General features: G+C 40.6%; 2 protein-coding genes across 8 annotated transcripts; both read right to left on the bottom strand.

Moving 5' to 3' along the window:
- Nucleotides 1-456: 456 nt before the first annotated feature.
- On the bottom strand, nucleotides 457-10,584 carry LOC111070456 (facilitated trehalose transporter Tret1). 3 transcript variants are annotated; one of them, XM_022360999.2, is made up of 4 exons: nucleotides 10,522-10,584; nucleotides 2,488-3,108; nucleotides 1,999-2,250; nucleotides 457-1,924 (listed from the first exon to the last, which is right to left on the bottom strand). In XM_022360999.2, exons 2-4 carry the CDS (start codon nucleotides 3,082-3,084, stop codon nucleotides 1,346-1,348), a joined length of 1,428 nt encoding a protein of 475 aa, XP_022216691.1. In that variant the 5' UTR covers nucleotides 3,085-3,108; nucleotides 10,522-10,584; the 3' UTR covers nucleotides 457-1,345. The 3 variants fall into 3 exon arrangements, with proteins under 3 accessions (XP_022216691.1, XP_022216688.1, XP_022216690.1); XM_022360996.2 differs by lacking the exon at nucleotides 10,522-10,584 and adding an exon at nucleotides 6,801-7,440; XM_022360998.2 differs by lacking the exon at nucleotides 10,522-10,584 and adding an exon at nucleotides 6,846-7,439.
- Nucleotides 10,585-18,704: 8,120 nt separating this feature from the next.
- On the bottom strand, nucleotides 18,705-24,898 carry LOC111070465 (ecto-NOX disulfide-thiol exchanger 2). 5 transcript variants are annotated; one of them, XM_022361015.2, is made up of 7 exons: nucleotides 24,821-24,898; nucleotides 23,928-24,530; nucleotides 23,139-23,864; nucleotides 21,730-21,836; nucleotides 20,169-20,285; nucleotides 19,522-20,109; nucleotides 18,705-19,463 (listed from the first exon to the last, which is right to left on the bottom strand). In XM_022361015.2, exons 1-7 carry the CDS (start codon nucleotides 24,822-24,824, stop codon nucleotides 19,200-19,202), a joined length of 2,409 nt encoding a protein of 802 aa, XP_022216707.2. In that variant the 5' UTR covers nucleotides 24,825-24,898; the 3' UTR covers nucleotides 18,705-19,199. The 5 variants fall into 5 exon arrangements, 4 of the variants coding, with proteins under 4 accessions (XP_022216707.2, XP_022216706.2, XP_022216709.1 ...); XM_022361014.2 differs by having other exon boundaries at nucleotides 18,705-19,466; XR_005967797.1 differs by lacking the exons at nucleotides 18,705-19,463; nucleotides 19,522-20,109 and adding an exon at nucleotides 20,484-20,746 and having other exon boundaries at nucleotides 20,207-20,412.
- Between the last annotated feature and the right edge of the window lie 110 nt (nucleotides 24,899-25,008).

Raw genomic sequence — 25,008 nt, forward strand, 5'->3', positions numbered from 1 at the left:
ATTCGTATTCTCACACCCCTTTGGAATAGAGAGGGGAGAAATCTGCCAAGACGTACAGATAGACATCGGGTAATGCTATGATCGGGTATACTAACTGAGTACCGGGTATAAAAACATCAGAATAAAATACATTTTGTATGTGAATCCAAATTAAAAAGTTGTGTGAGTAAAAAAACACCAAAGTAATGGCCAACGATCCTACGAGTAACGAAATGAAACTGCAAGACTATCAGAGGCGATTAACCAACTTGCTGGGTCGCATGCAGCGGCTCCAGGAGTCCTTTAACAGACTGCAGCCTGAAGCATGAAGCTGCGGTTTCACGGCAGCGTCTTGGATGCAATAAAGATACTCGCATGGCGGAGAAAGCCGACCCTGAATGCCAATGGTGATTCAACAACCGCTGTCCAGGATGATCAACAGTGGAATGCAAAATCGAATAAAACAACCGAAGACGATTATTTACAACATCATATATTGAATATATAGATACACTATTTATCTCACTTTAATCGTTAGTTAGTTTAACCATAAATACTATATATGCACGTTTAACAATGATAGACCGAGCGGCTTTTCAGCTTTCAGGAAAGGAAACCATTCAGGCTATTGTATTTAAAATTATAAAAAAATGTATATATGTATATTTATATGGTTTTATTTAATAAAATATATATAAACATATTTCGCATCGGGCGTAAATAAATAAATGTGGCAAAAGGCGTGGCTTAGTTTACAACTTAAAGGGAGGATATGCTAAGTAAATCAGAATCGACTGAATGCTTCTCGAAGTAACAGACATGGACAGCTGTAGATATATATAGTACATACTCGTAGACACATACACATATACATGTATATATATATTGTAAAATAGAAACACTTTTGATTAAAACCCGAACAAAGGCGAATTCTGACTTAAAATCGTACGGAAAATTCATTAAATTTGTGTGTTTTTTTTTAAAAGAATGCAATATAATGCTAAATAGGCATACAATACACACTATACATACAATATAATATACATAGATAATATGTCTTGTTTTTTTTTTCTTAAATTGCTGTTGTCTTTTCTGTGGCTGCCAAGGAAGAAAAGGACTTAACCGCTCTCTCTGTCTCTCTGGCAGCTCGTATATGTATGATGCAGTGGACCTTCAGTCTTCGCTCTTAGTTTCAGTTTATGGCTGCAACTCTCTAACTCTCTATCTCGTATCTCTGATTCCCTCCATCGATCTGCAGTCAATTCTACAAACAAAATTCTAAACATCAATTTGAAAACGCGAACCTAAATCAAACATAAAATAACAGCAAAGTTAACAGTGATTTTGGGGCGGTTCGACATCCGCTTTACTTTTCCGCTCCATTCATCGCCTGAGTGGTGGCGATGGTGGTCCTGTTGCCAGCCAACTCCTGTTGGATCTCATTCAGACTCTTGCCCTTTGTCTCGGGCACGGCAAAGAAGACAAAGAAGACCCCGATCACGGTGAGGCCAGCGAAGAGCCAAAATGTGCCGCCATTGCCCAGAACACTGTTCAAATCATCGAATGTCTTGGTGACCACAAAGGCCAGCAGCCAGTTGGTGGTGCCAGCAATGGAGCCGGCAAATCCCTTGATATCGGTGGCAAACAGCTCGCCCATCATCAGCCATGGCACCGGGCCGTAGCCAATGGAGAACATCAGAATGAAAATGCAGAGGCTGGCCACTGGCAGCCAGCCCAGAGTCTCAACCTTGCTCGCATCCTGATCCTGCAGAAAGAAGTACACGCCAATGGCGGTGGTGGAGAGGGCCATCACAGAACCGGAGGCCAGCAGCAGGATGCGACGTCCCAGCTTGTCCACCACCAAAGTGGAGACAAAGGTGGCCACCACCTGCATAATGCCAATCATGATTGTGGCCCATTCAGAGCCAATGCCGGTGTTGGCATCCTGTCAACACAAAGAGAAAGAGAACACAATTAGTTACCACTCGATCCGTACTCTGCTTGGCAGTCTCTACCCACCAGAAAGATCTTTGAAGAGTAGAAGATGACGGCATTAATGCCGCACAGCTGCTGGAAGAACATCAGGCCCAGACTGATGGCCAATGCCTTGCGGGTCACCGGTCGATTGAGGGCTGCCAAAACGTTCACCTTATTCTCGCGTATCTCCCTATCGGTCTCATGCAGCTCCTCCAACTCTGGTGCGTAGTCGTATTCCTTGCCACGCAGCCACTGAATGGACTTGACGGCGCTTTCCGAACGACCTTTTGCCACCTGTTGATTGACGGGGATAGATTCTTAGATTCCACTTGATAAGACTGAATTTCGTATGTATCTGTATGTATGTATGTAATGTTATCGTTTGTTTTGCTTGGAAATTCCCATATCTTTTGGACACTTCGTTAACTTCAGATAGCCGATTGACTTGCTGATTGAAGCTACAAAATCCACTCAAAATGGTATCTCCAAATCGTGCAGGGCATTCAATGAACCGTGTTTTGTTTATCTTACCAAATATGTGGGTGATTCCGGCATGAAGAAGAATATGACGCCAAAAACGATGGGTATTATGCCACAAATGACGCTCAGCCAGAAGACATTGACACCGGCGCCCACGGCATAGACGAACAGTATGCCAATGGTGATCATCAGCTGAAAGAAGCTGCCAAGCGTGCCGCGTATATCCTTTTGGGCAATCTCGCCCGTATACATCGGAGCTGTCACACAGAAGGCACCGCCGGCCAGACCCAGAATGAAGCGTGAGGCATACAGGAAGCCCACAGATGGGGCCCAAATGAGCATGGCCCAGCCGACCAGGAATGGCAGGACCAACAACAGCATTGTCAGCTTGCGTCCAATCATACTGATGAGGAAGCCAATCGGTATGCACACAAAGGCAGCGCCCAGATTCATGCTGGAGCCCACCCACGAGAATTGGGTGGCGCTGACGGGGAAGTCATAGCCCTCGCCATTGACCACGATTTCCGGTTGGGCGGGCGATGTCCAGCCCAGTACGGTACCGGCGGCAAAGGCACCGCCAGCTGCTGCCAAAGCGGCCACATACTGTGGCAGCTTCCTGGACTTGTTCTCGGTGGAGGCGTGCACCATGTTGCCGAGTAGATTCTCCTGATCCTGCGGACAAAGAGAAGCGTGTCAAATGTAAGTGAATCGTGCCTCTTTGAGCGACTTAAATTAACTGAATGCCTGCTATTAGCGGCTGCTTTAACTATAGGTACCAGGTACCAGGTATAGGTACAGGTACAGGTACCAGGTAATACTCATATCAAATCATTCCGTCCATAAGCCATGATAAGGTCTCTCGTCTCTTTCTACTACCCCCAGCCCAGAGATTAGGACCTTTATTGGCGCTACACAACGGGGGGAGTGGTACCCAGTGGGTACCCGATAGTGGGCATTCCATTTATGCACCTATATTTATGACTCTCCTCCATACAAATAACCATTCGGACGGACTATTGCCATGGCTATGCTCTCACACGATTGTGGTCGCTGTCAAGTGCTTCATTATTTCATTATGCCGATCACATAAACAGAAGTCGCGACCCGTATACTGGGCTTTACGCTTGAATATCGATCGGACTGACAGGCTCAGGAATGGTTAAAAAATTGGTTAAGACCCCACAGCGGCCCATGGAAAAATTTTAAATCAAAGCTGGCACGTGGTCACCGAATGGCCCGTACATAATTTTATCAATTATTGTTAATTTGGCAACTCTGGGTCCAATAAACTTCTACATATTACCCAAGCCTAAATCACTTGAATCTTGAAAGCTACTTGATCAATTGAAATTTTAATAATTATTAGCATGGGAATTAATAAAAAGCCATATCAGATAAGTAAATTCTCCTCTCCCTCAGATTCCAATTGAGTAACAATTTCTATATCAGCATCGAATTATGATTAGATGCACTTTCGATTTGATTAATTTTTTTTGGTGTAATCTTTCATTAAAAAAAAGGTAAACTTTAATTTGCTAATGGCTTTATGTATAGTAAAAACCCCCTATACTCTTCCAAGCTACACCCATGGCTAGTAGCGATTAAAAATGGTCATTTGGATGTATATAGGTATATATTTAGTGTGCTACCACCAAGGGTGGTAATATGGCTCATTGACTTCCGTTCATTAGGCCATAAATTCTTCTATAATCGGTATATAAGTTGAGGTTATCGCCCACCCCCCAAACAATCAATAATTGCCTTAGATTCCGCTTTTTTTACTAGGCTTAGTACAGTGAGCAGGAACTTCAGATATGTACGATATTATGGTATGGCATTTGCATGGATCGCTCTGTATAAGAATGCAGTTGAGGCTCTCTGATCTATGATTCGGTATATTTAATGAGCTTAACATTTGCCAATGCTTAGGAGAAAATCATTTAAATGAAATGAAAATATTCCCAGAAAATATTACAAAGAAAACTCTTTGTGGAGAACTCTTAAATGTTTCCCCGTTCATTTTGCAAGGCGCACATGTGTAATTTATGGGCGTTTTTCTCGCCGTTGCTGCTGCCTCGCCGCCCACTCTTGAACTGTTCCCTGTGTATCCCAATCTCTGCCCACAGCCAGAGAGCCCGGGAACAAATCACTTCCGTGAAATGCAAGCAAAGAGCCGTGGCAGGGGTATGGTGGAACGACGCCCACATATTTACTTGGTGTCGGGACACACCTCCGGCCTGCTGCCAGACTGCCACAGACTGACAGTTAAAAGTAAACGAAGCGTTAAAGCCATAGCCCACTGAAATCGATATGCGCCTCTCGACGACTCTGTGCTCTGCGCTGCTCTGCTTGGTTCTGGCTGCTCTTGGCTTTTATCCGCCTGTTCCGTCTGTGGCTAATGTGGTCTCTTCAATCCCCTGCCCAGGCATTCTGCATCTAAATTTAGATTAAGTAGCTAACGAAGCTCTCGAGTAGGAACTCGTTGGGCGTCCCTAAGTGGGCGACGACCCTGCCTGCCTCTCTTCCTCTGAACAGCAGCTCCTCCTCGCTTTCCTAGAAGAAGGAGGAGAGCAAGTGTCAGCGACAAAGCCAAGTCCAAGTTCGTTTCAATGTCAGTGGCAGTGGCCAGCGGGGCGCAACAGTGCGCTTCATATGTATGCAAACAGTGGCATTCCATTAAACTGGTTCACAAAATTAATAAAGCATAAAGAAATTCCACGCAAAATTCTACTTCATAAACATTTAACTAGCTCTCGTCCAACCTGATTTAAAATACTCCCGGCCCATAAACAATATAATTTGCATTTGCATTTTGAAGAATTCCCATTCGGATATTCCTGGGGTCTTACAACTTTATATACAACTTCTGAACCTTTGGCTTACAGCAGGAAAAGTGTAAAAGTATCTCTGAGACTCGCATTTTTTTTAAATTTACTGCAAGGCAAGGCAACTTTTCTTTGTCCCTAAAATGTAAAAATGTAATATTCACACTGTTAAATGCTGGTAAAAAAAACTTCAGATATTTTCCATATTTTTGTAATTAAAACCCGAATATTTAAGGCTGGTTTTCCTTTTACTATACCATTTCTCTCTGATTTTAAATGAAAGATACATATGTCCCTTTTTTTGTATAATACCTCAATGTATAATTTGAATAAATGAAAGTGACTACAGTTTTATGGATAAAATAAAGCCATAAAAATCATGTTTTATATTGCCAGAAATTGGGTTATTTCATTGTTATTCCAATGCTGTGTGTTGTCGGTTGGTTTTTCGACTTCTGTTGATCCAGTTTCAAAATCTATTCAAATGCTGATCACAATTCGGCGATCGTATCTGGGATTACGGCAGAGTCCCAAATTTGTGTTATGGTACAACTCTTTCGATGGTTCAACGTTTTATTTACTTTTAGTAAATTCCATTAACATTTTCTGACTAATTTTGTGCGCTCATTGGAACGATTTGGACCGATACTACAATGAATGATGAGCATCCATGAATGACACATCCATATCATATCATATTTAGTATTATTATAAATACATAATTTTACTCTACTCCCCTTCTCGGGGGAATAGGTTTATTTTTACTTTACGCCCCCTTTTTCTTATCATCATATTTTGTTGTTTCTGTTGGCAGAATTTCTATGGGAATTGTCTTTGTCTGTGTTCTTTTCTCTTTCTGTTCGCTAATGACCTTGTACAACATGGAGCATAAAAATAGAAAGTTTTCAACTTGTGCCCCATGGCCCAATGGGGCTCGTTAAGGTTGATAAGTTCGATGATCTATCATTTTGGGCTGCGATTTTTCATGTATCTTTTTTTTTTTTAATGTTGGAAAAAAATGAAAATATTGTGTATCTGGTTCATGACATTTTTCATAACTGTTAACATATTCCTATACGCAAATGTAGATAACTGTATTGTGTGGAAAGAAATAAACTGCTGATAATTGCTTGTTGAACTATTTATATCTTGTATTTCTCTTTTTTCCTGCGGCAACATAATTTTGCTTTCAGACCTGGCGTTTACTTTACAAACAGTTCAGATTGTTTGCTCTGGAAAAACATTGAGCATTTTTGGTACCCTAACTCAGGCAGGGCATCTGCGATAAGCTCATAGGCTTCCGGGCATATACAAGCTAACTTCATCTCCTGGAAGCGGAATCTGATTGAAGAAAATATAGTGGAAGGGTAGCTGAACTTTTTGATTAATTTCTCACTGCGTTACTTGGACTTTTGCTTTGTTTTGGCCAAGGTCAAACCCGAATTAGGCTTAATTTTAACCTTTAACCTTGGGTATTATAACCATCACCAGGAAGTGTATCTATGAAATACGAGTAGTATCTTTTTGTGTGTTGCCTACATGGGGTGTGGTGGAGCCATTGTCATTGGCCTTGATGATTTTTACCGCTTGGCGTGAGCCATATTTGGCACCGTTCTCGGCGGCCTCCAGCAGGTGGGAGCTCTCCTCGTTGCTGCTGCCAGGCTTCCTTGGGGCCTCCTCTGCCCCAGCACTGGAGTTGCTCGATGAGGCTGTTGACATCTTCAAGGGATTATGTAAACTGCGGTTGGGTTTTGGATATGTAGGGATATGTTGTCCTCACTGATATGTGGAAGCTTTTCGTTTCCTTTCTTTTCGATTTTCTTGCACTTTTTCACACACACTGCACTTTAGGGCACTGCGCCGCAAAATTGGTTGAATAATACGAGCACTGAAACGTCTGGATATGTAAATATGTATGTCCTTTATCGGAGACTTTTGTCCTTTATCGCTGGGGCCACCCACGTAGCATAGAGAATACTTTTGGGCGCATGCGCACTCAACCACATAACATGTTGCTGTCCAAAAAAAAAAATCAAAAATTTCTTTTTGGGTCTTTCACCGAAAATATATGTTACTCCGATATGTTAGGAATTTTTCGTGATATGTTTATATTTTGGATATGAAGAGTGTTCGAAATTTTAACAATTTTCGAGTCGCGTATCTTTGGTGGAGGCGGCAGCAGCAGCACAAGTAATCGGGTATCCGCGTATCTTTGTATCTTCAATCCGTACGCAACGAATGATGGCTAGCAAATGGCGCGCCAAGCAATAAAAAAAGGCCTCCGCCGGGCTCTGGACTCGTTCTCCTCTCTCTTTCTCCATCTTTCACTCTCTCTCTGTCTGTTTCTCGCTGCTCTCTTTCTCTGCGAGAACTGGTCCCGGTCTCTCTTTCAACGTCTATGCCGCATGGCTGGTCTGCCATGGCTATGGTCTTGGGGTAGGGTAGCGTACTACGACGACGATGACGCTGGCGAGAGGCTATTGACTCTCAAACTGGAATTTAAATCCACTCAGTGTTTTTTTTTTATTTTCATTTTGATTTCTTCTTATTCGGTTCTCTGGCGTTCGGTTGTAGAGTGCAGGCAGGCGACTGGTTGCAGTGAATGGTTTGAGTAACACATGGAAGACATCTCCTGCCTTACGCCTTCGTTTTTTGCAGCATGTTGTCGCTTTTACTAATTCGGGGGACTTTATTTATAATAAAGGCAATGCAAATTTATGGATCCTGCAATTGATCTCTGAATCTGCTCTAAATTTTCTCCAACTCGAACTATGCAAAATGTTGGAAAAGCCGGGGAAAAACTCTCTTTAGAGTTCAAGATATACTTAAAATATATATACTCAATAAAAAAATGGAATACTGCCTGAATTCCTTGTTGCACTGGCTATAATCATTAATTGTACTGTAGAGTTCATCTTATAAATAAATAAATAAAAATGCAACAGTCGAAACAAACACACACATATACAAATTCACATAAATATTATATCTTTTAAACATATTTAAATCAAAATATTTATTATTTCTAAAAATAAAATATTCATTTAAAGTCTGAAATATACTATTCAAATAGTTTTAAATTAATGTTAAAATGTACCACTTTCTCTTTTACAATTCCCATTCTTGGAGTGTATATATTACAATTTTAGGGCTTTTTTCTTTGAGTGTATTCATGTATCACAGCAATTGTATAGCCACCGCCATTCATTTCATGATGAAAAGATTAACAATTCAATCAATTTGTTTATTGGATCGCATAGCCATGGAGAAGGATCCGCACGTTGCATATACTATTGACGGCATTGATTAAGATGCAGATACAGATACAGAACTGCAAAACAATCGCACTGCTTTCCCCTCTTCAGATTAAGATTTGAATTTGGATACAGACGTAGTCGTGCATGTGTGCAGCTATAGCTACACGTACTTGTATCTCTGTGAAATGAATTTCCATTATCATTTTCAATACCATTTGCCCTGGCATTGTTTGATTAGCTATGCAAACGCATACAGCTCGTATATTCGATGGTTCTACATATTTGGATCACGTGTGCTCGTTAGCTGGCAAGACATGTTGTTCGAAAGACCCTCAAGAGCAATTTATTATGCTTCCTATCTACGGTCTCTGCGTCTCAATGAAGTACGTATTTTTCTGCTTTTCGGTTTTTTATTTATTTTTCCTATGAATAAACATGACAGTGCAATGAGGCTTCCCTCTACCTATTGAATATTGTTGGGGTAAGTGCGTCAGGTAATGAAAATATTCGTTTGTTTTCGATATGAATAGAAGTTTGATGAAAAATTAGTTTTGACAATTTGGAAAGTAGACAATGAATGGGCGGAAATTCGATAACTGTAATAATTAATAAATAAATAAATTTTTTTCTAGACAAAAATATTACGCAGGTCTCAAATCAATAAAAGTAAATAAATAAACTAAGACCCTGGCCATTTTAGGAACATTTCATCATATTAATATTTCTAATAATATCCTTCATCTACAGAAATTACCCCCCAAAGTCTTGCACATGCTCGTAGTTGGACAAGAGCCGCCGCGGTTGTAACCCGTGTAGATACTTTTCACACCACCACCACCACCCCTTGTATCCGGCTCTCCTTTCAGCATGAGAACGCAGCCAAGCCAAGACTTGGAATTCAACCAAACATTTGGCACGCTTCATGCTGGGATCAGGCGCACAGCGGCGCCTAAAAGCATGCTCACCTGCTGCGAGAACACACATTTTCATGTACACAAATGTATCTCTGTATCTGTATCTACACGCAATCCACAACTGTGTGTATGTATGCCTGTGTGTACCAGCGTGTATGTATATTAATTATGGTAACGGCAAGCCAAGGGCGGGCAAAGGGCTAAAACACCTCAAAAACTCAGCAATGATGAAATGCCGGCATTGGGCCTGGCCTGCCCCTTACGTAACAGCAAGCCCAAAAGCATTGGGCTGTCAACCCCCAGGTTGACATAGTCTCTGATTTTTGTTTGACCTACGTCAGCGGCTACGTCACGCAACGGTCTGTATCTGTCAGATACAGCTACTCTGTGGCATTTAGAGGGGCGTGTGCTGTGCGCGTGACGTCACAAAAGCCAAGCCCCAAATCTCCACCAATCAGAAACAAACGCAGAACAGAGTACATAAACATGTGGATACATTTGTATGTATGTATTTGCATGGCTGTAGATACATACATGCATGTACGCGTGTGTATCTAAATGCTTTCTTTCGTATTTATGCAGTTACTTTGCTTGCACATAAATCACGCGATTCTCTCGTTCAGTTCTCAGTTCAAGTGCACCTAGCAAATATTTCTGCTGACCCAACCATCGCCACACACCATCATCGTTTCATTCTTGATCTACGACCTACATTTGAACTTGTGACAGGGCCAACATAAAGCTGATGAATACCAGCCAGTCAGCCAGTCAGTCAGCCACAAATTTCACAAGTAAATGGATTGCCCAAAAATCAATAAGGCAACCTCAAGGTGAACGTATCTCTAGATACATTTGTATGTGCGCCATGTGGGCGGCATGTCCTTGGTTAGAGGAAAAATAAAACAAGGCATGCAATTGTTCGTCAAGTTAATGAAATTTTCGAAGATTTCCCTCGAAAAAGAAATTTATAGAATATCCCAAAAAAATGTTTACAATTCTGGGTCAGTATTAAAACAATTACAAATATATTACGCTTTAATATTTTTCTTAATTATTCATAAAGACGATTTATGTATATTTTATACTTACACTTAAAGCTCACGGATTTCAAGGGAAGGAAATTGAAGTCTCCTGCAAAATATACAAGGCAATAAATTAAATAAATTTTAAATGTAAAATTTGTTCTTCCTCAAATTAATTTGGGCTAAGTTATCATAATTTATTTTTTGTCCTTTTTTCTGTGGTAATACTGGGCTTAAATAATAAAAATTCGTCTATTTAAAAATGTATTTGAATTTAAATTGAAATTTGAATCTATTCATGGTGTTTTGTAATTGTGGTTTGTAGTTTTTATATATTTATTTATTCTTATTCGTTAGTATATTAAGCAGAGCTTTCCCTTTGAATTTATTTGCTTTCAGTCAAAAGCTTAATACTGCCAAAGTTTCATTTATTGCAAGCTTTTTGTTCCTACATTCAAACTGGTTACAATTAATCTGAAACTGTAGCACTCAAACAGTAACTCTAAAACTGTAGAGCCAGTGGAGTGATGCGAAGCTTAAATCGAACCCGAAATGTGTTAAAGTGCTAAATAAATATTATTAATGTTAATATTTACTTTTTTTTTGCGCTGGAATTTTCCCAGCACTTGTTTATTTTTTTATTTTTTTTTTTGACTATATGCCACACAACTTAATATTAATATTCCAATGGCTTAAAATTATATATTCTTTAATTTATATCGTTAAATGAAACTAAGATTGCAAAATATCCGAACAGATGTCTTCAACCATCGATCAAATTGTTTTCGTTCAGACTGCCAGAGAAGCTAGAAGAAAGGAATGGAGATGTGTGCGTGTGTGGGCGAGCTCTTATCAGGGAGCGAAAACCATGAAGCAATATTAGAACTAAAGTACGAGTACGAGTTCCCCCACAGGGGGGTATCCGTTAACCGGGTTTATCTCGGTCACGTCTTATCGGAGTTATGTCATTCGCATTGTATTTCGGCTGGCAAATCGCTTTATGACACCCATCGAACCAATAGATTTCCATATCAGAACCCCAGCCAAGTCGTTCCAGATATGGGTTTCTGCTAACATTTGAAGTATTTATGTGCAGGCTCGATGACGGTTTCGATTTATTGATTGAGTGCATTGTGAATCGGTCAATAGGGTCCCTGCCCGAGGACTATAAATACTTGGGACAAAATGCTTGATTGACGGCTTGTAGAGCGATAAATGTGACAATATAACTCTATAAATGCTGTTCACACACGCCCCCACATATATGTACATATGTATGTACATCCACATCAACCATCATCAGAGATCAGAGAACCGAACCACACACAGCGCAAAAACCTTAACAAGAGATTTCCTTATTAAATTCACTAAAAAGTGAAACTATTTTAAATACAATACCTAGCCATAGTGGGGGAATTTATGAGAGTCAATTGAGCGCACTTTACTTTGATTAAAAGAAATCTTTATGGAATTGCTTGCTTTCAGATACAAAAAATTCCAGAAAAAAAAACACAGACACCGGGGGGCTATGGCCGAAAGATATACATAGCCGCAAATGATAAGATTTGAGAGTTAACGAAGGGGGATGGAAAACCTTAACCCGAACGTCTGATAAGATCTAGACCATAAGGATTGCCATAATGAACTACATTAATGTCGGGGAAAGGTAATATTATGGGAGGACGAGTCCGAAAACAGATTGTTGGGTTTATCCCATTCGTTGTCTGCCGCAATCCAGTTTTTTGCGGTGCCACTAATCAGCTATTAAAAGTAAAATACGAGGTTACTTTGCGGCCTCCAATGGGGATTGCCCTCAGATCGTGGAACAGAGTCAGCCGAGTCGATCAACCATGAAGCTTCCCCCCCCCAGAGGAATCTCTCCGTTGCTCTGTTCTTGGCTGGGTACAAGTTCAAAGTCTTTGCACTTGATTCCCATACGCCCATTCGTATTGTTATTTAGCAACAATTGAGATTACGATTTTGTTGGGTGTCAAGTGGAGCCAAAATTGTGGGTTTTGCAGTGACGAAAAAACAAATTTGAGTTGTGGACGAGCCCCAAAAAGAAGGTGTCGCCAGATCCGTGTCCTATCTGGAGGCTGGGGCCTGTCGCCTATCGCTTCGACTGCATTCAATGAGGGGTCAGTCAGGGGTTTATCAGTGGCTCCAAGTGGGCCGTTCGCTGTCTCGCATGTCGCAATTTCAATCACCTATATAGTATATTATATTTTATATATTTTATATTATATGTATTATATTACATGTGCACATTTTCCTTTTAATTACCCGCTAGCTGGCTGTGCTGGGCGCCTAGTGACTGGAAAATGTTGAAAGCTCAACCGATTGCAATTCTGTATTTCATTTTGATAAGATTCTATACAGTAGCCGTAACTGATTAAACCTTAACCCGACAATTTGATAAGACGCTTTATATGTCTAATTAATGTGTCGCACAGGCTTTTTATGAGATTTTTCCTGCACCATTTGCACACACCATTTGTTGACCTTAGAGCCTCTTATCGGTGAGGTTTATTGACGCCTCTAGTAGAGCCAAGAAATTCACTTAATCAGCATGCGAAAATAATTCTAACTATTTTCACAGTGCCCGAGACAAAAGAGCGCTAATTTGTGTGAACAGTTCATCACGAATATCCATTTGTTTAGCCACTCTGAAGGTTTATTGTCTATATCTAAGTTCTTATCGTGCCTATATAGATTGCCATTCAACTTATCAGCGTAGGATATCGATCAAGGCTTTTGCTTACACTGATTAGACGGTGCAACAATTGACTAAGTGAAGTATCCGTTTCCAGGAATAAACAAGATAGCATTCAAGGGAAAGAAAGGGCTCTTGCAAATGGAACCATATCCACTTGCTTAATCATATGGTATTATGACACTTTCCTCTTCATTTGTAATTTATTATAAACGGCTGGAAATGTCTTCGAAATTATATACATAGTACGTACAGCCTTAGACATGGGCATGACATTGGCCAGCATTGACTTTGACAGTTTGTCATGTGTTTTTCTTAGATGATAAGCGAATGATGAATAAAACGTACGACTAGAGATTTTTGGGACGAAACTAAAATTTCGGAGCGAACTTGCCCACTTGGAAACACTGATAAGAATTTTTGTGGACCACTCAGCCAGAGGCCACGCCACGCACCATTCATTCAACTTTGGGAATAACAACAGCAAATTTTAAATTAATTTAAAAATAATATAAGAGTTTCGTATATAAATTTAAATTAGAGGACATTTCCGCTTATATTTACAGGAGATATCCACGCAATCAATTAGAACTGCAACTGCGATGGGTATAAAATGCGACTTTTGATCATTTGCCGCCATGAAAACGGGTTTCTGTTCGCTGGAACGGTAATGAACCGCCAGTCTCCGTTATGAAAACAGATGTAAAAATATAAATAAACCCAAAATGAATGTAATTTCAGTTTCTTATTGAAGCGAGGGCTATTTTCATTCAGTCTGGTGTATGGGAAGTTGAGTGGAGGGGCGAGGATTTGCATTTACATAAGCTTGTTGCTGGCCAAATGTTTTTTTTTTGTAATTTAAAAATAACAAGTGTGAATACATTCACATGTGGAAGAAAGATTATCGATGGAGTTGTAGTTCTTCAACTAGATAGGTTAAGACTTTCTATTGGAAAGTACAGAACACAGATATTTAATCCTTTATTAAAACAAGTTTTTTATTTCTATTTTTTCCGCACTCTGTTCAAAGGTTGAGTGGCATTTTTAACGGGAAGTTGACATAGTTGCTACCTTTTTTTGCAGGCTGCTAATCTCTCATTTAATGATCCATTTCCGTTTGGAGAACAGAGAACCGAATACTATAGGGAAACTAATATAAATTAGTGCCCCATAACAAAAAAAAAACGGAATCGAAAAACAGTCATCAAAGTCATTTGTGCAGTGTGCAGCAGCGAGCAGATGTCTGTCTGTCTGACTGAATGACTGACTGATTGTTATGAGGGGAAGGGCAAGAACAGGGGAGATCGAATTTGTCCACGTGCCCCCACTTTTGTATTCGTTTTTCTCCACTTAGTATTCCCACAGAATGTACGGAAGAGCCCGAACAGAACGGCCGTAGAAGGAAGAGAATCAATGTAAGGAAGCAAACGAAAAAGAGTTTAGTTAAAGTTCAATATATTCATAGTTTATGAGAACTGATTTCTAATAATAGGTATAAACATTCTAAAAGTATTACTGGTCTCAGGGAATAGCTACGAATTACAAGTTGTTTATCAAATTATTGAAATCTATTAAAATAAAATTTTTATTAAATATTTAAATTCATGCCATATTGACAATTCATTCACACCAATAAAATTTCGTTTACTTTCAGTTAATGAAGTGGAGTTTAAGCAAAGAGAGAGACAGGAGAGAACCTGTTAAATAAATACAAAAACGTGTCAAAGTTGTAAATTTCATTATAAAGAATGAACCTTTTTCAACTTGCTTGTAGGTTAGCTGTTTTTTAAATTAAATTCTTAATAAAATATGAAATTAATATTAAATACTAGCCAAATATTAACCAACAAATATAGGGGGGCTTGGCAATTGATATGTGGTCTCGTCTATGTCTTATACGTACTATATAAGATATTTTATGAATCGAAAATATTTACTCAAAATACACAAATCTATAAATATTTCACACCAGAAAATTTTCTGAAAATTCTATAAAATATGCTCTTATTTCTTGGGACAGTTGTCTCGCTCTCTTTAGCTATATAGATCATCCACAAAAGATCTATTTTATTTTTTTCAAGTCTGAGTGTGGGTGTTGCCAGCTTTTTATACGCATTTCCTTTGATTTCGATACCAGCCAGACGTCACAAAAAATTCTTCTGTCTTTGCGTGGATATAGATACATACTTCGTATATAGAAATATATAGAAAAACAAAAGAACATATTTGAACTTGACAGAGAAATGTTTTTCTTCCAATTTGGTCAAGCAAATACATTTCCATTGATTAAAAAGCTAATCACAATCCGCACAGAATATATCTCGTGGGGTCATAAGTGAATGTACATTTCTTTGTGTGCTTGTTTGCACCTTTGCAAGTGGAACGCCCCAGTGCTCTGACATCACATTGTGCTACGAATGAAGTACCACAAATACGCCCAACCTCCCACTGGGCGGGACACGTGATGTAGATTTTCCCGTTAGCAGTTGTTGCCCCACCACTTTTGAGAATTTTCCACAAATGCAAATTGGTTCTCTCTATCTACATATCCATCTGATCTGTCTATCTGTATTTCCATTTCCACGAAAGGAAAGGAACCCCCGCTTTGCAGTACTCCGTCGCTTTTCTATGTTTGCCCTTGAACTTGGCCGCGATAATTAGATTTCCTCCGTTCTGTTTTCTGTTTGCCCCGCTGTAAAAGTGAAGTAGATGGCAGGGTCGGTTGATGACTTGCTGCCTCGTAAACAAATGCAATGTGTTTGACTTTAATGAGCTGCACTGAGCTGCCTGGAAAAAATTTAAAATATAATTCTAAAAGCAATATGGAGACTTGAAGAGAAATATATTTTGACAATTTCCCCCATGAAGTTTTAATTTCTTTGATTTATTGCGCCCTGCTTAGGGAGTTTTTATCTGTTTTTTTTCTGTGGGCTTAAAGTTGAAGTGCCAATCGATCCCATTGATTGCCTACAAAGAAAGCTATCAGCAATGAAGTTGCTTCCAAGTTGATTTCGTATCTGTTCTAACCGCTAATCAAATGATCCAGTAATTCCGGCCAGAAATCAATACAAATTAAATGCTTTTATTTCAGATATGTTGCACACGGAAACACACAAACGAACGTGAACGTGATTTTCAATTTAATTTGAGAGTTCTAATTCCCAATGAATTTTAAATAGACAGCCGCACAATTAGAAGCTACGTACTGTACATGAGGGGGTTTTTCTGTGTAAATATCTGGAACTAACTTGCTGGGAAAATTCGCATTTCGTTTGAAAAAACTCTGGATATCATACCACAAGTAAATAAGGTAAATCAGGTGGTTTATGAATTGGATTTTGTGTTTGTCCCACGTTCTGTTGACATTTGGCACGTTCCAGTGTCTCATCGAATTAGCGCTACAGTCAGCACAACAAAACACAACACAGAAGCTCTTCTTCCCCTTGCAGCACGCAAAAAGTCGTTCTACGGCGGCTACTACGGGTCTCTCTATAAGGTGCACAACAGCCCAGAAACTCGTGCTACCCCTAATTAATCATTGCAGTTCGCTTGCAATCAAAACAAGTGCAAAGGGAAGGCCCATGACGATGGAACACTTCGTCCCATACGAGCGATATTCCAAACAAATGGCAGTGCTCTTAATTATCTACTTAGAAGAGAACCCATAGCATTTTCTCCCTATTGACAGAATCAGGGAAATCGGATTAACTTTTCCTTTCTCTTTGGTTAATGTTTTGCGGCGGTTTGTTTATAATTTATATGTATTTAGTATTCCATATATTCCATTTTCTTTATATTTATTTGCAAAATTATGGTACACTAATGAGATTTCATAAGAGATTTTCGGTCTGAACTTTGACGTCAAACAGTTTCTATTTCCAATTTTTAAAAAACATTTTTCAGCGTTGTTCTATCCTCAGAATAATCTAAGTGATTTATTGAAGTGTTTTTCATGTGACAGACCCTAAATTACGCATTTTTTTTAAGGGAATATAGGGGTATATTCATTATATATGTACATATTAAGTACATACATACCGTATTGTGAAAGTAATGTTCAACAAAATATCTATAATTTATGGAAAAACATTTTCAACTGATTTACTTTTTACTGTATTTTATTTATTATATTATATATATATATAACTAAAAATCACTCATGTATTTTTCACACACTTTTTTGTCGAAAACTTTGCCAATTTTTCCCGCTCTTTATTACTTTTTGTGTGCTGTTTCTCAGTGGCTTTAAAACTGTAAAACTAAGACCGGGCGACCGACATGGAGGACCCGAAACTTACCCGCAGAACAAATGCAGAACAAAACGGCTGTTTTTTTTTTGTTCTTGTGCTGCTTTTGGTTTTGCAGCTTCCCGCTCTTTGAACTTGAATCGTCCTTTGACTGGAGCTGGAGAGGAAGTCTGCCGCTTCGTGCTGTTTTTGTTGTTGTTGTTGTCTTTTGCACAAAAGAAAGTGCACGTAATTATATATTAAAATATACAGCAGCAGAGAGAAGTGAGAAGAAGGCCGGACAAAATTACAGTTTGCTTGTTACAAAAAACAGTTACTTCTTGCGGTCCACAGACGCCGACACAGACGACACACACACTGGGGGACGGACGGGACACAGTTATGTGAACGAATTATCTTCTCTGGCTGCACTTGGGCTTTTTGGGGAGAAGCGCGCCCGACGAATTCGCTAAAACGACTGATATCGTTGATATGGACAGGCCTCCGAGTAAGTAGCTCGACAGAATTGTACGCCAGCAGCGACGACGACGTTGGCAGAGGCAGAGGCAGAAGCAGCGACTTGGCATTCTCTGGTGCCAGCGCGGGAAATGTACGAAATGTTCTGAAGCTCTGGTTGTTGTTTTTTTTTGGTTTTGCTGTTTACGGTTTTGCACGGTTTATGCTTAATCTTCGAGCGCCTATTAAATTCAATAAGCGGCTGCGCTGCCTGCGCTGCAAGCGAATCTTTGACGTCACAACTGGCTGGTGGCTGGGGTAGAAAGCAGACTCCTTGCCATGGAGAGTTTATCACGTCACAGCCAAAAACAGACATACACGCCCACATCCCATATTGTGAGCTTACCGGTGTAGGCGGAGAGGGATGCTGCTGACTCAGATTTTTGCTCTGCTCTGCGTCTGTATTGTCCTTGGCAGAGGACATGCCACGCCGCTGCTCTCGGTCGCATTTCGTATGGGCTTACGCAAGAAACGTAAGCTTCGCACGTACGTGCATACGTGCAGGATTCAAGGACCTAAGGTTGATTTCATCAATGCATGGTTTGATTTCTGCAGACGAAAAGGATAGACAGGAAAACGAAAACAGAACACTTTAAAGCTCTTCGATAAAATGATTTGGAATATTTTGGGTGATATATTTTTCGCTTTGTATCAAAAGCTTTTTATTCATCCAATATTCTGATCCCATAAAGGCGATTCACTCTCAGGTATGCATAAATGGCATACCGGTGCCCAGAATCACAAAAGAAATATGCAAATTTGACCCATAGTATTAATTGCAGATTTAGAATTGGTTTAGCATAATATGTATTTGGTTCCATTCTCCTTTTTAAACATAAAACATCATTGCACATAATCATAAACTGCCGATGCCTCTGAGCTTATTTAAAATATTGATGTATGTATACACATATGTATATACATACATATATATATATTCTGTATATGATAGATTCAATTAGCTTAGGTGTATATATTTATTCTGTTAAATAATTGAAACGGTAGTTAGTTTTGTTGTGGTGTCTTGTCTTCCATCAGATAAATCCTTAACTACGTCTACTGGTCTCTCATTGAGTTGTGATTGCATCGCATAGTCTCTCCATCTCCGTCCGTATCCTTCTCTTTGGTTAACTTTTCATGACTTTTGCTCCTTAAACCCTACGCATTATGATATATATCTGTAGCATAATTAAAGCATTTAATTGTTCATCTTATTCATGTCCATGTTCTGCATAAATCCACAGTTAAGAATTCTTTTTAGCGCTATTTCAGTGCTTCGATATCCGCATCCTATTCCGCCTGGGTTTCTATAGTTTCACAGTGGAAACCAACGAACTTCCACCTGGTTTCCGACTGTTCAGACTTGAAGAGATTTGTGTACTTTTTGAGTATGCTGGCAAGATCATCGTGGCTCCTGGGTCCCGAACTCCTGTCGAGCATTCCGACAAGGTAGCTGGCAATGCTGGCTATCTCCGCGCCGTGGGGATGCAACACCAGATAGGCCGAGGTCAAAGCTATAACCTTGGCCTCTGCCAGGGCCAGGGATTTGAAGTTCTGCTGTAATGGAACCGATTAGTGCATCAACGATCAAGGAAACTGTCCATTTACTCACCTCTGGACTGGATGAGGTTGGAGTATTCTCTGTGCTGACTTCCAGACTGTTTGCCTTGGAACTCTCTTCTGTAATTGACTCTTTTGGTTTGTTGGCCGCAGACTCCTGCCTCTCATCATCCTCAATCTCATGGATCTCCACCACACCGCTCTGATGCTCGATAATGCGCACATCATCGTCCACCTTATCAATGTCAATTATTTCCAGCTCCGACGTTTGTCGTCGTGGTGGCAGCCTCGACTCAGATGCTGCCTCCTGGCTGCACGAGTCGCCGCTGCTGTAGTCCGCATTCGAAGCGGTGGCACTTAGAGTTGCTTCTTTGTCCTTAAGCTTGTCTGCCGTCTCCTTGATCTTGGTCTTGAGTAGCAGCTGCTTCACGCCGGCGTCCTTGAGGTTGCGTTCGAGCTGCTCAATGTGCTTGGTGTCCTTCTGCTCGCGCAGCTTGGTCTGCAGCAGTTGGGTCTGCATGTTGCGTATGGTCTCCTGCAGGACCTTGATTTGCTTCTCGCGTTGCACATAATCGCTGCGCTCCAGCGACATTTCATGGCGTATGGCCTCCAGTTGACAGCGCAGCGAATCGTTTTCGTCCTTAAACGAAGAGAAAATCAGTGGAAATTCGAGGAAAATATATATGTGTGTTTAATTACCTTGAGACTATCGCTATCATAGCGGGTTCGCTTGCCGCCCACCCGCCTATCGTAGTCGCGCTCATCGTCTGATATTTCCATCTCATCATCATCATTGATTCTGATCGAGTGCAGTTCCTGCATATATGGCATACGGTAAGAGAACATTGATTAGTTTTCCGTTGCTCTGCAATCAGTAGCATTTCTTCTGTGGTATTCGTAATCGTATTCATTGCTTACAAAAGTAAAATCTCTATAAACCTAGCTATAAAATTTGAGTATAAGGAATGTATCAAATTTTTGGTTTTCCTCGTTTCACGACTCCGCCTTACTTACCTCGCCATTTTCATATAAGTATTTTACAAATGTTTCTTTTCTTTCCTTCATTTGGATTCTATTAATTATTGATTTGTATTTGTTACACAAATTTTTGGTTTGCATCAATGATTTTCTGATTTGTTTTAGTTCTTCCGCTTACGATTTACCAAACCAATTAAATTTAATTCAATTTAGAATGAGTGGCCATCAAATTTTCAAATTTTTTTCTGGGTTCTCCCTTGTTTTTTTTCTCCAAAATTTGCCAATTTGTGGACATTCGTCTAAAGGTTTACGTTTAGTTAAAAGTAGTGAAAGCTTTTTATGCAAATGCTTAGTTAGAAATGGGCATAGAAAATCCATTAAAATGAAAGTTATACCAAAAGCTAAGAAGTAAGAGATAGAGAGACTCTAAAGCATTACAGATAGAGAGAGATACGATACGGATATTTCGATTGCTATGCAGTAAGTTACACATGTACAAAAAATAACCCGATTGATTAGGTGATTCATGGAGGGGAATTGTTTGCTAAAGATTATTAATTAAAGGAATATTTAAAATCAGTGGTTACAAATAAAAGTTATGAGTTTGAAATAATCTAAATCGAAAAAAACACAAACATTTCCCCCCCCTTATTGACAAATGATCTTAAATGTATGTAGAGCTGTAAAAGCTTAAACCATTCCTCATAGTAGGTACGCACTATGTTTAATGATGGTACAACGAGTAAGCGTACACCAAATAATAAATGTAAATTGCTACTAAACTTTACTACCAAATAAAACACTTAGAGTTCGATTTGTTTTGTTAACAGATTGGAGGGCGAACAAACAAATAAAGTGGTGACATGTTGTGCAAATAACAACGAAATTAACAATTAATAAACAACAATTAGCAGCTGAAAGCATCTGCGATCACATAAAGGAGGGGTTAGGGATAGGGAGATGTGATATGAACGGGCGACATGCAGATATGCAGATAGGGGTACGACGCTACTGATAACACACAAAACATTGAACAAATGAATATGATACGACTACTATTTATACATATATGACTAGAACAACAAAGAGTACAACAACAGCAACAGAAGGAGCAATATATAGTAGAGTAGTATGTAGTAACAAGTATATTATTGGGCAGCAATGGAAATTGGGGGGATTGTGGGGATTTAATACACAACATTGGTCGTAACATCTTTGAAGCTGTGTGTGTATGTGTGTGTGTGTGTGTCGTAATTGATTATTTGAACATTTTAGTACGTACCGTGGCTAACTTCTTCCATTGATCGATGTTTTTTCTTTGGGCTTTGGTGAAATGGTCCCAAACCTTCTTGTGACTAGCGGCATTGAACACTTTTTCAATCTGAGTGACTGAACAATAATGCAATAATATATAATAATATTAAGGGAGGGCAGAGGGTAGTTTTTTGTTTTAAGGTTTATCTTTTTTTGTTTGTTTTTTTTTCTTTCTATTTGATTTGATCACCTTTTCGGAACTAGACTTTTTTCGTTGTGAATAAAATGAGTGAGAAATGATAAGTAGAAAGAAAACTACTTGAGAGACCCTCGCATAGCATTTTTAAATATATATGTATGTATATATGGTATATAGTTATGGTTATTTATAGTTGATATTTATAATATTAGGTACAATCTAGAGAGAATACAACGACTTGTTACCTACTCGTATTTTTAGTCTGTGGTTTACTTTCGGTTTTCGGGCCTGGCCAGAGTCTAAGACTGCAAAGGACTTACGTCCCTTGATAATCGCAATGGATCTTTTGAATTTGTTCTCTTTCTTGGTTTACAAACCTTTGAGGCCAGCCTACTGCCTTCTGCCATTCCACACAAATAAGGAAATGACTGAGAATTTGGCCGCACAGTGGTACGAAATATGTAACATGACAAGCAAATTAAAGCAAGGAATTTATTGAAATTCAGTTGATTGCAATTTAAAAAAGGTTAATATTAGGGAAAGCAAGATCTATACTTTTTATAATAGATACAAAAATTAGAAATAAAAAACAATAATATACAAAAAAAAATTTGTAATTCTCCTTAAACTTTTTTGACTTACATTTTTTAAGCTCAACTCTTATTTGTGATATCTGTGTTAAATGCATACATTTTTGGGCATGTTCTTTACTTGCGTTTTCCAATTGAAAATAATTATGAAAAATTATTTTAAAAAGCCCTTCTGCACTAGAGCATACCTTTTATTGGATTGTTACTTTATTCTTCTCTCTGATCGCTTTTCAAATTGACTTTCGGCCACTGTGCGGCGCTTGATGTTTGTCTCTAGCTTTCGGCTGGGCATTACCTGATCCATGCTCGGATTTTGGGTTTACTCCCTTCGGCTTTTGTGATTTTAGACAGTGAGTTTTTGTGTACGGTAGATCGATGACTAGATTTGCTAGTGTATGAGGTGTATACGCGTAGATATATATGTATTTTCTGTGTGTGTGTGTTTGTGTGGTTGATTGTTCAGATTTACAGACTCTATGGAGGCTAAACCCGGGCGCAACGAAAACAGAAAAATAGAAGATTCAAACGAGGTAGGAAGGCGGGAGGGGGCGGGTCGGGGCGGCACCTAAATTTTCGACTAGACTAGGAGCTAAGAAAGCTTTTGTGGATTGAGGGGCTTGCTTGCCCCCACTAGGGGGGCCCACTTACATTGGGTGGACATGGTGCCCATCTGCTTGCGATAGCATTCGCGAGCCTTGCGCAAATCCTCCTCCAGCTGCTGCTTGTCCGTATGCAGATGCCTCACATGGGCGTGCGTGATCTGGATCATCGAGTAGAAGACATTGGCATTCCGCTTGGTGCAATCGCCACGCTCCAGCCAAACGCTGATCGTCTGTATGGCCTTCACAAAGGTCTCATTGCTGCGCAGCTGCTCGGCGACGGCGGTGGCCTCGTGCTCCGTGTAGTGGGGTATTGGCGGCGGCGACTGGGAACGCATTCGATCCAGCGACATGCGTTCACGGTGGCGCTGCTCACGCTGCAGCTGCCGCTGCTTGCACTCGTAGTCGTACTGATCGTCCCTCGCCTGGGCATAGTCCACGTGCAGGCGTCCAAAGTTCGGCGGTTCGTTCATTGCCGAGATGCGCAACCGGTAGCCAGACAGATAGATGGCCCGATCGATGGCCGTCTCGTGGCGGTAGCGTATGTGGCAGAAGTTCTTCTTGGACATGCGCAGGGTGGTTATCTCGCCGCACGACTCGAAAATCTCTCGGATCACATCCTCGGTTATGTTCTCCGGCAGACCGCCAACGAATACCGTACGACATCCGGGCGGGCGTTCCCTTATCGTAGGCGGCGGTGCATTGGGATTGGGTGGAAACAAAATGCAATTCTTTGTCTTGATCACCTCCTTAAGACCAGCCACTGACGAGCCATCTGTCGCGAACAGAGATAACTTTGTCACCATCAAAGGATCACTTGAATGTGCTGCATTCTTACCCGCGGCTAGAGCTGCATCCAGTCCAGCTACCCCGTCCGTGGGCATTCCCGCCACCGTGGCATAGTGGATCTGCTGCATTTGTTGCATGGCTGCGGCCATCATGGCCGTGGGATCCAACAGCATTTGTGCTGCATTTGCGCTGCTGTTACCTGTCGCTGCTGCCGTCGCACCAGCAGTGGGCGTGCCACCTGTTCCACCGCCCGCAGTCGTTTGTGCAGCAGCCGGAAAGTACAAGTAGCCCGGCGGAGTGTGCATGAGGCCATTCAGATAGAGCTGGGCATCGGGCAGCGACAACGATGCGGCCGTTAGCTTATCCACCGATGACTTGAGGCCTGTTGTCGAGGACACATCCGCCGGATGTCCATCCAGCTCGTTTTCGTTCTCCAGATCCATGGGGGCACTGCCCTGTTGTGCCAGCGGCTTCATCATTTTGTTGGGCGTCTGCTTGACGGGCGTTGCTGTCGTCGTGCCTGCCACAACCGCATTGTTGCTGTTGACCGTTGAGGATGTGGCTGCCGTCGAGATGGCGGCGGCCAACTGATTGAGGAAGTTTGGGTGATTTGGCAAACTGACGCCATTCGGCATGGTCCCAAAGAGCGGTACTACAGAAAAGAGCAGTCAAATTAATTACAAAGCCGGTAAATAACAATCAGCTGAACGGGAACCTTGGCAATTAGGACAGGGCGGGGGGCAGGGGAATCTTGTTACAATTCGATTCTTTCTTGGGGGTGGAGTGGGTGGTAGGGCTCCAAAATGGCGTAAGCACTGGGCAGCCAAAAGTGAAATAAAACCATTTTGTAACAGTCCAGCATCACTTCCATATAGTATTTCACTTTTGGACACTTTGTTTAGCAGTCTAAAGGCATTTTCCACCACATAACTCAATACTTACACATATTAAGAGCGAAAAAATGCCTTTTTTATGTATTAAAATTAAATCCGACGACCAGCATTGCCACCCCGAGCGCAAACAAACAGCTGACTGAACAACAGATGACCAGCATTGCCACCCAGTGCGCAAGCAACCAGCTGATTGAAGAAAATGCAATGATCTGGCCAGAATAACGACTGACAATGCTT

This window comes from Drosophila obscura, unplaced genomic scaffold (assembly GCF_018151105.1).
Source record: "Drosophila obscura isolate BZ-5 IFL unplaced genomic scaffold, ASM1815110v1 contig_1, whole genome shotgun sequence".
Classification (NCBI taxonomy): Eukaryota; Metazoa; Arthropoda; class Insecta; order Diptera; family Drosophilidae; genus Drosophila; species Drosophila obscura.

What these genes read in the sequence shown, in the direction of transcription:
- LOC111070465 (XM_022361014.2), bottom strand. An exon ending in GGGCACCATGTCCACCCAAT is followed by an intron (nt 21,837 to 23,138) that starts GTAAGTGGGCCC and finishes ATTATTGTTCAG; the next exon opens with TCACTCAGATTGAAAAAGTG. An exon ending in ATGATAGCGATAGTCTCAAG is followed by an intron (nt 20,110 to 20,168) that starts GTAATTAAACAC and finishes TCTTCGTTTAAG; the next exon opens with GACGAAAACGATTCGCTGCG.
- LOC111070456 (XM_022360996.2), bottom strand. Translation starts at nt 6,980, where the DNA reads ATGTCAACAGCCTCATCGAGCAACTCCAGTGCTGGGGCAGAGGAGGCC. An exon ending in ATGGCTCCACCACACCCCAT is followed by an intron (nt 3,109 to 6,800) that starts GTAGGCAACACA and finishes CTTTGTCCGCAG; the next exon opens with GATCAGGAGAATCTACTCGG. An exon ending in CGGAATCACCCACATATTTG is followed by an intron (nt 2,251 to 2,487) that starts GTAAGATAAACA and finishes GTCAATCAACAG; the next exon opens with GTGGCAAAAGGTCGTTCGGA.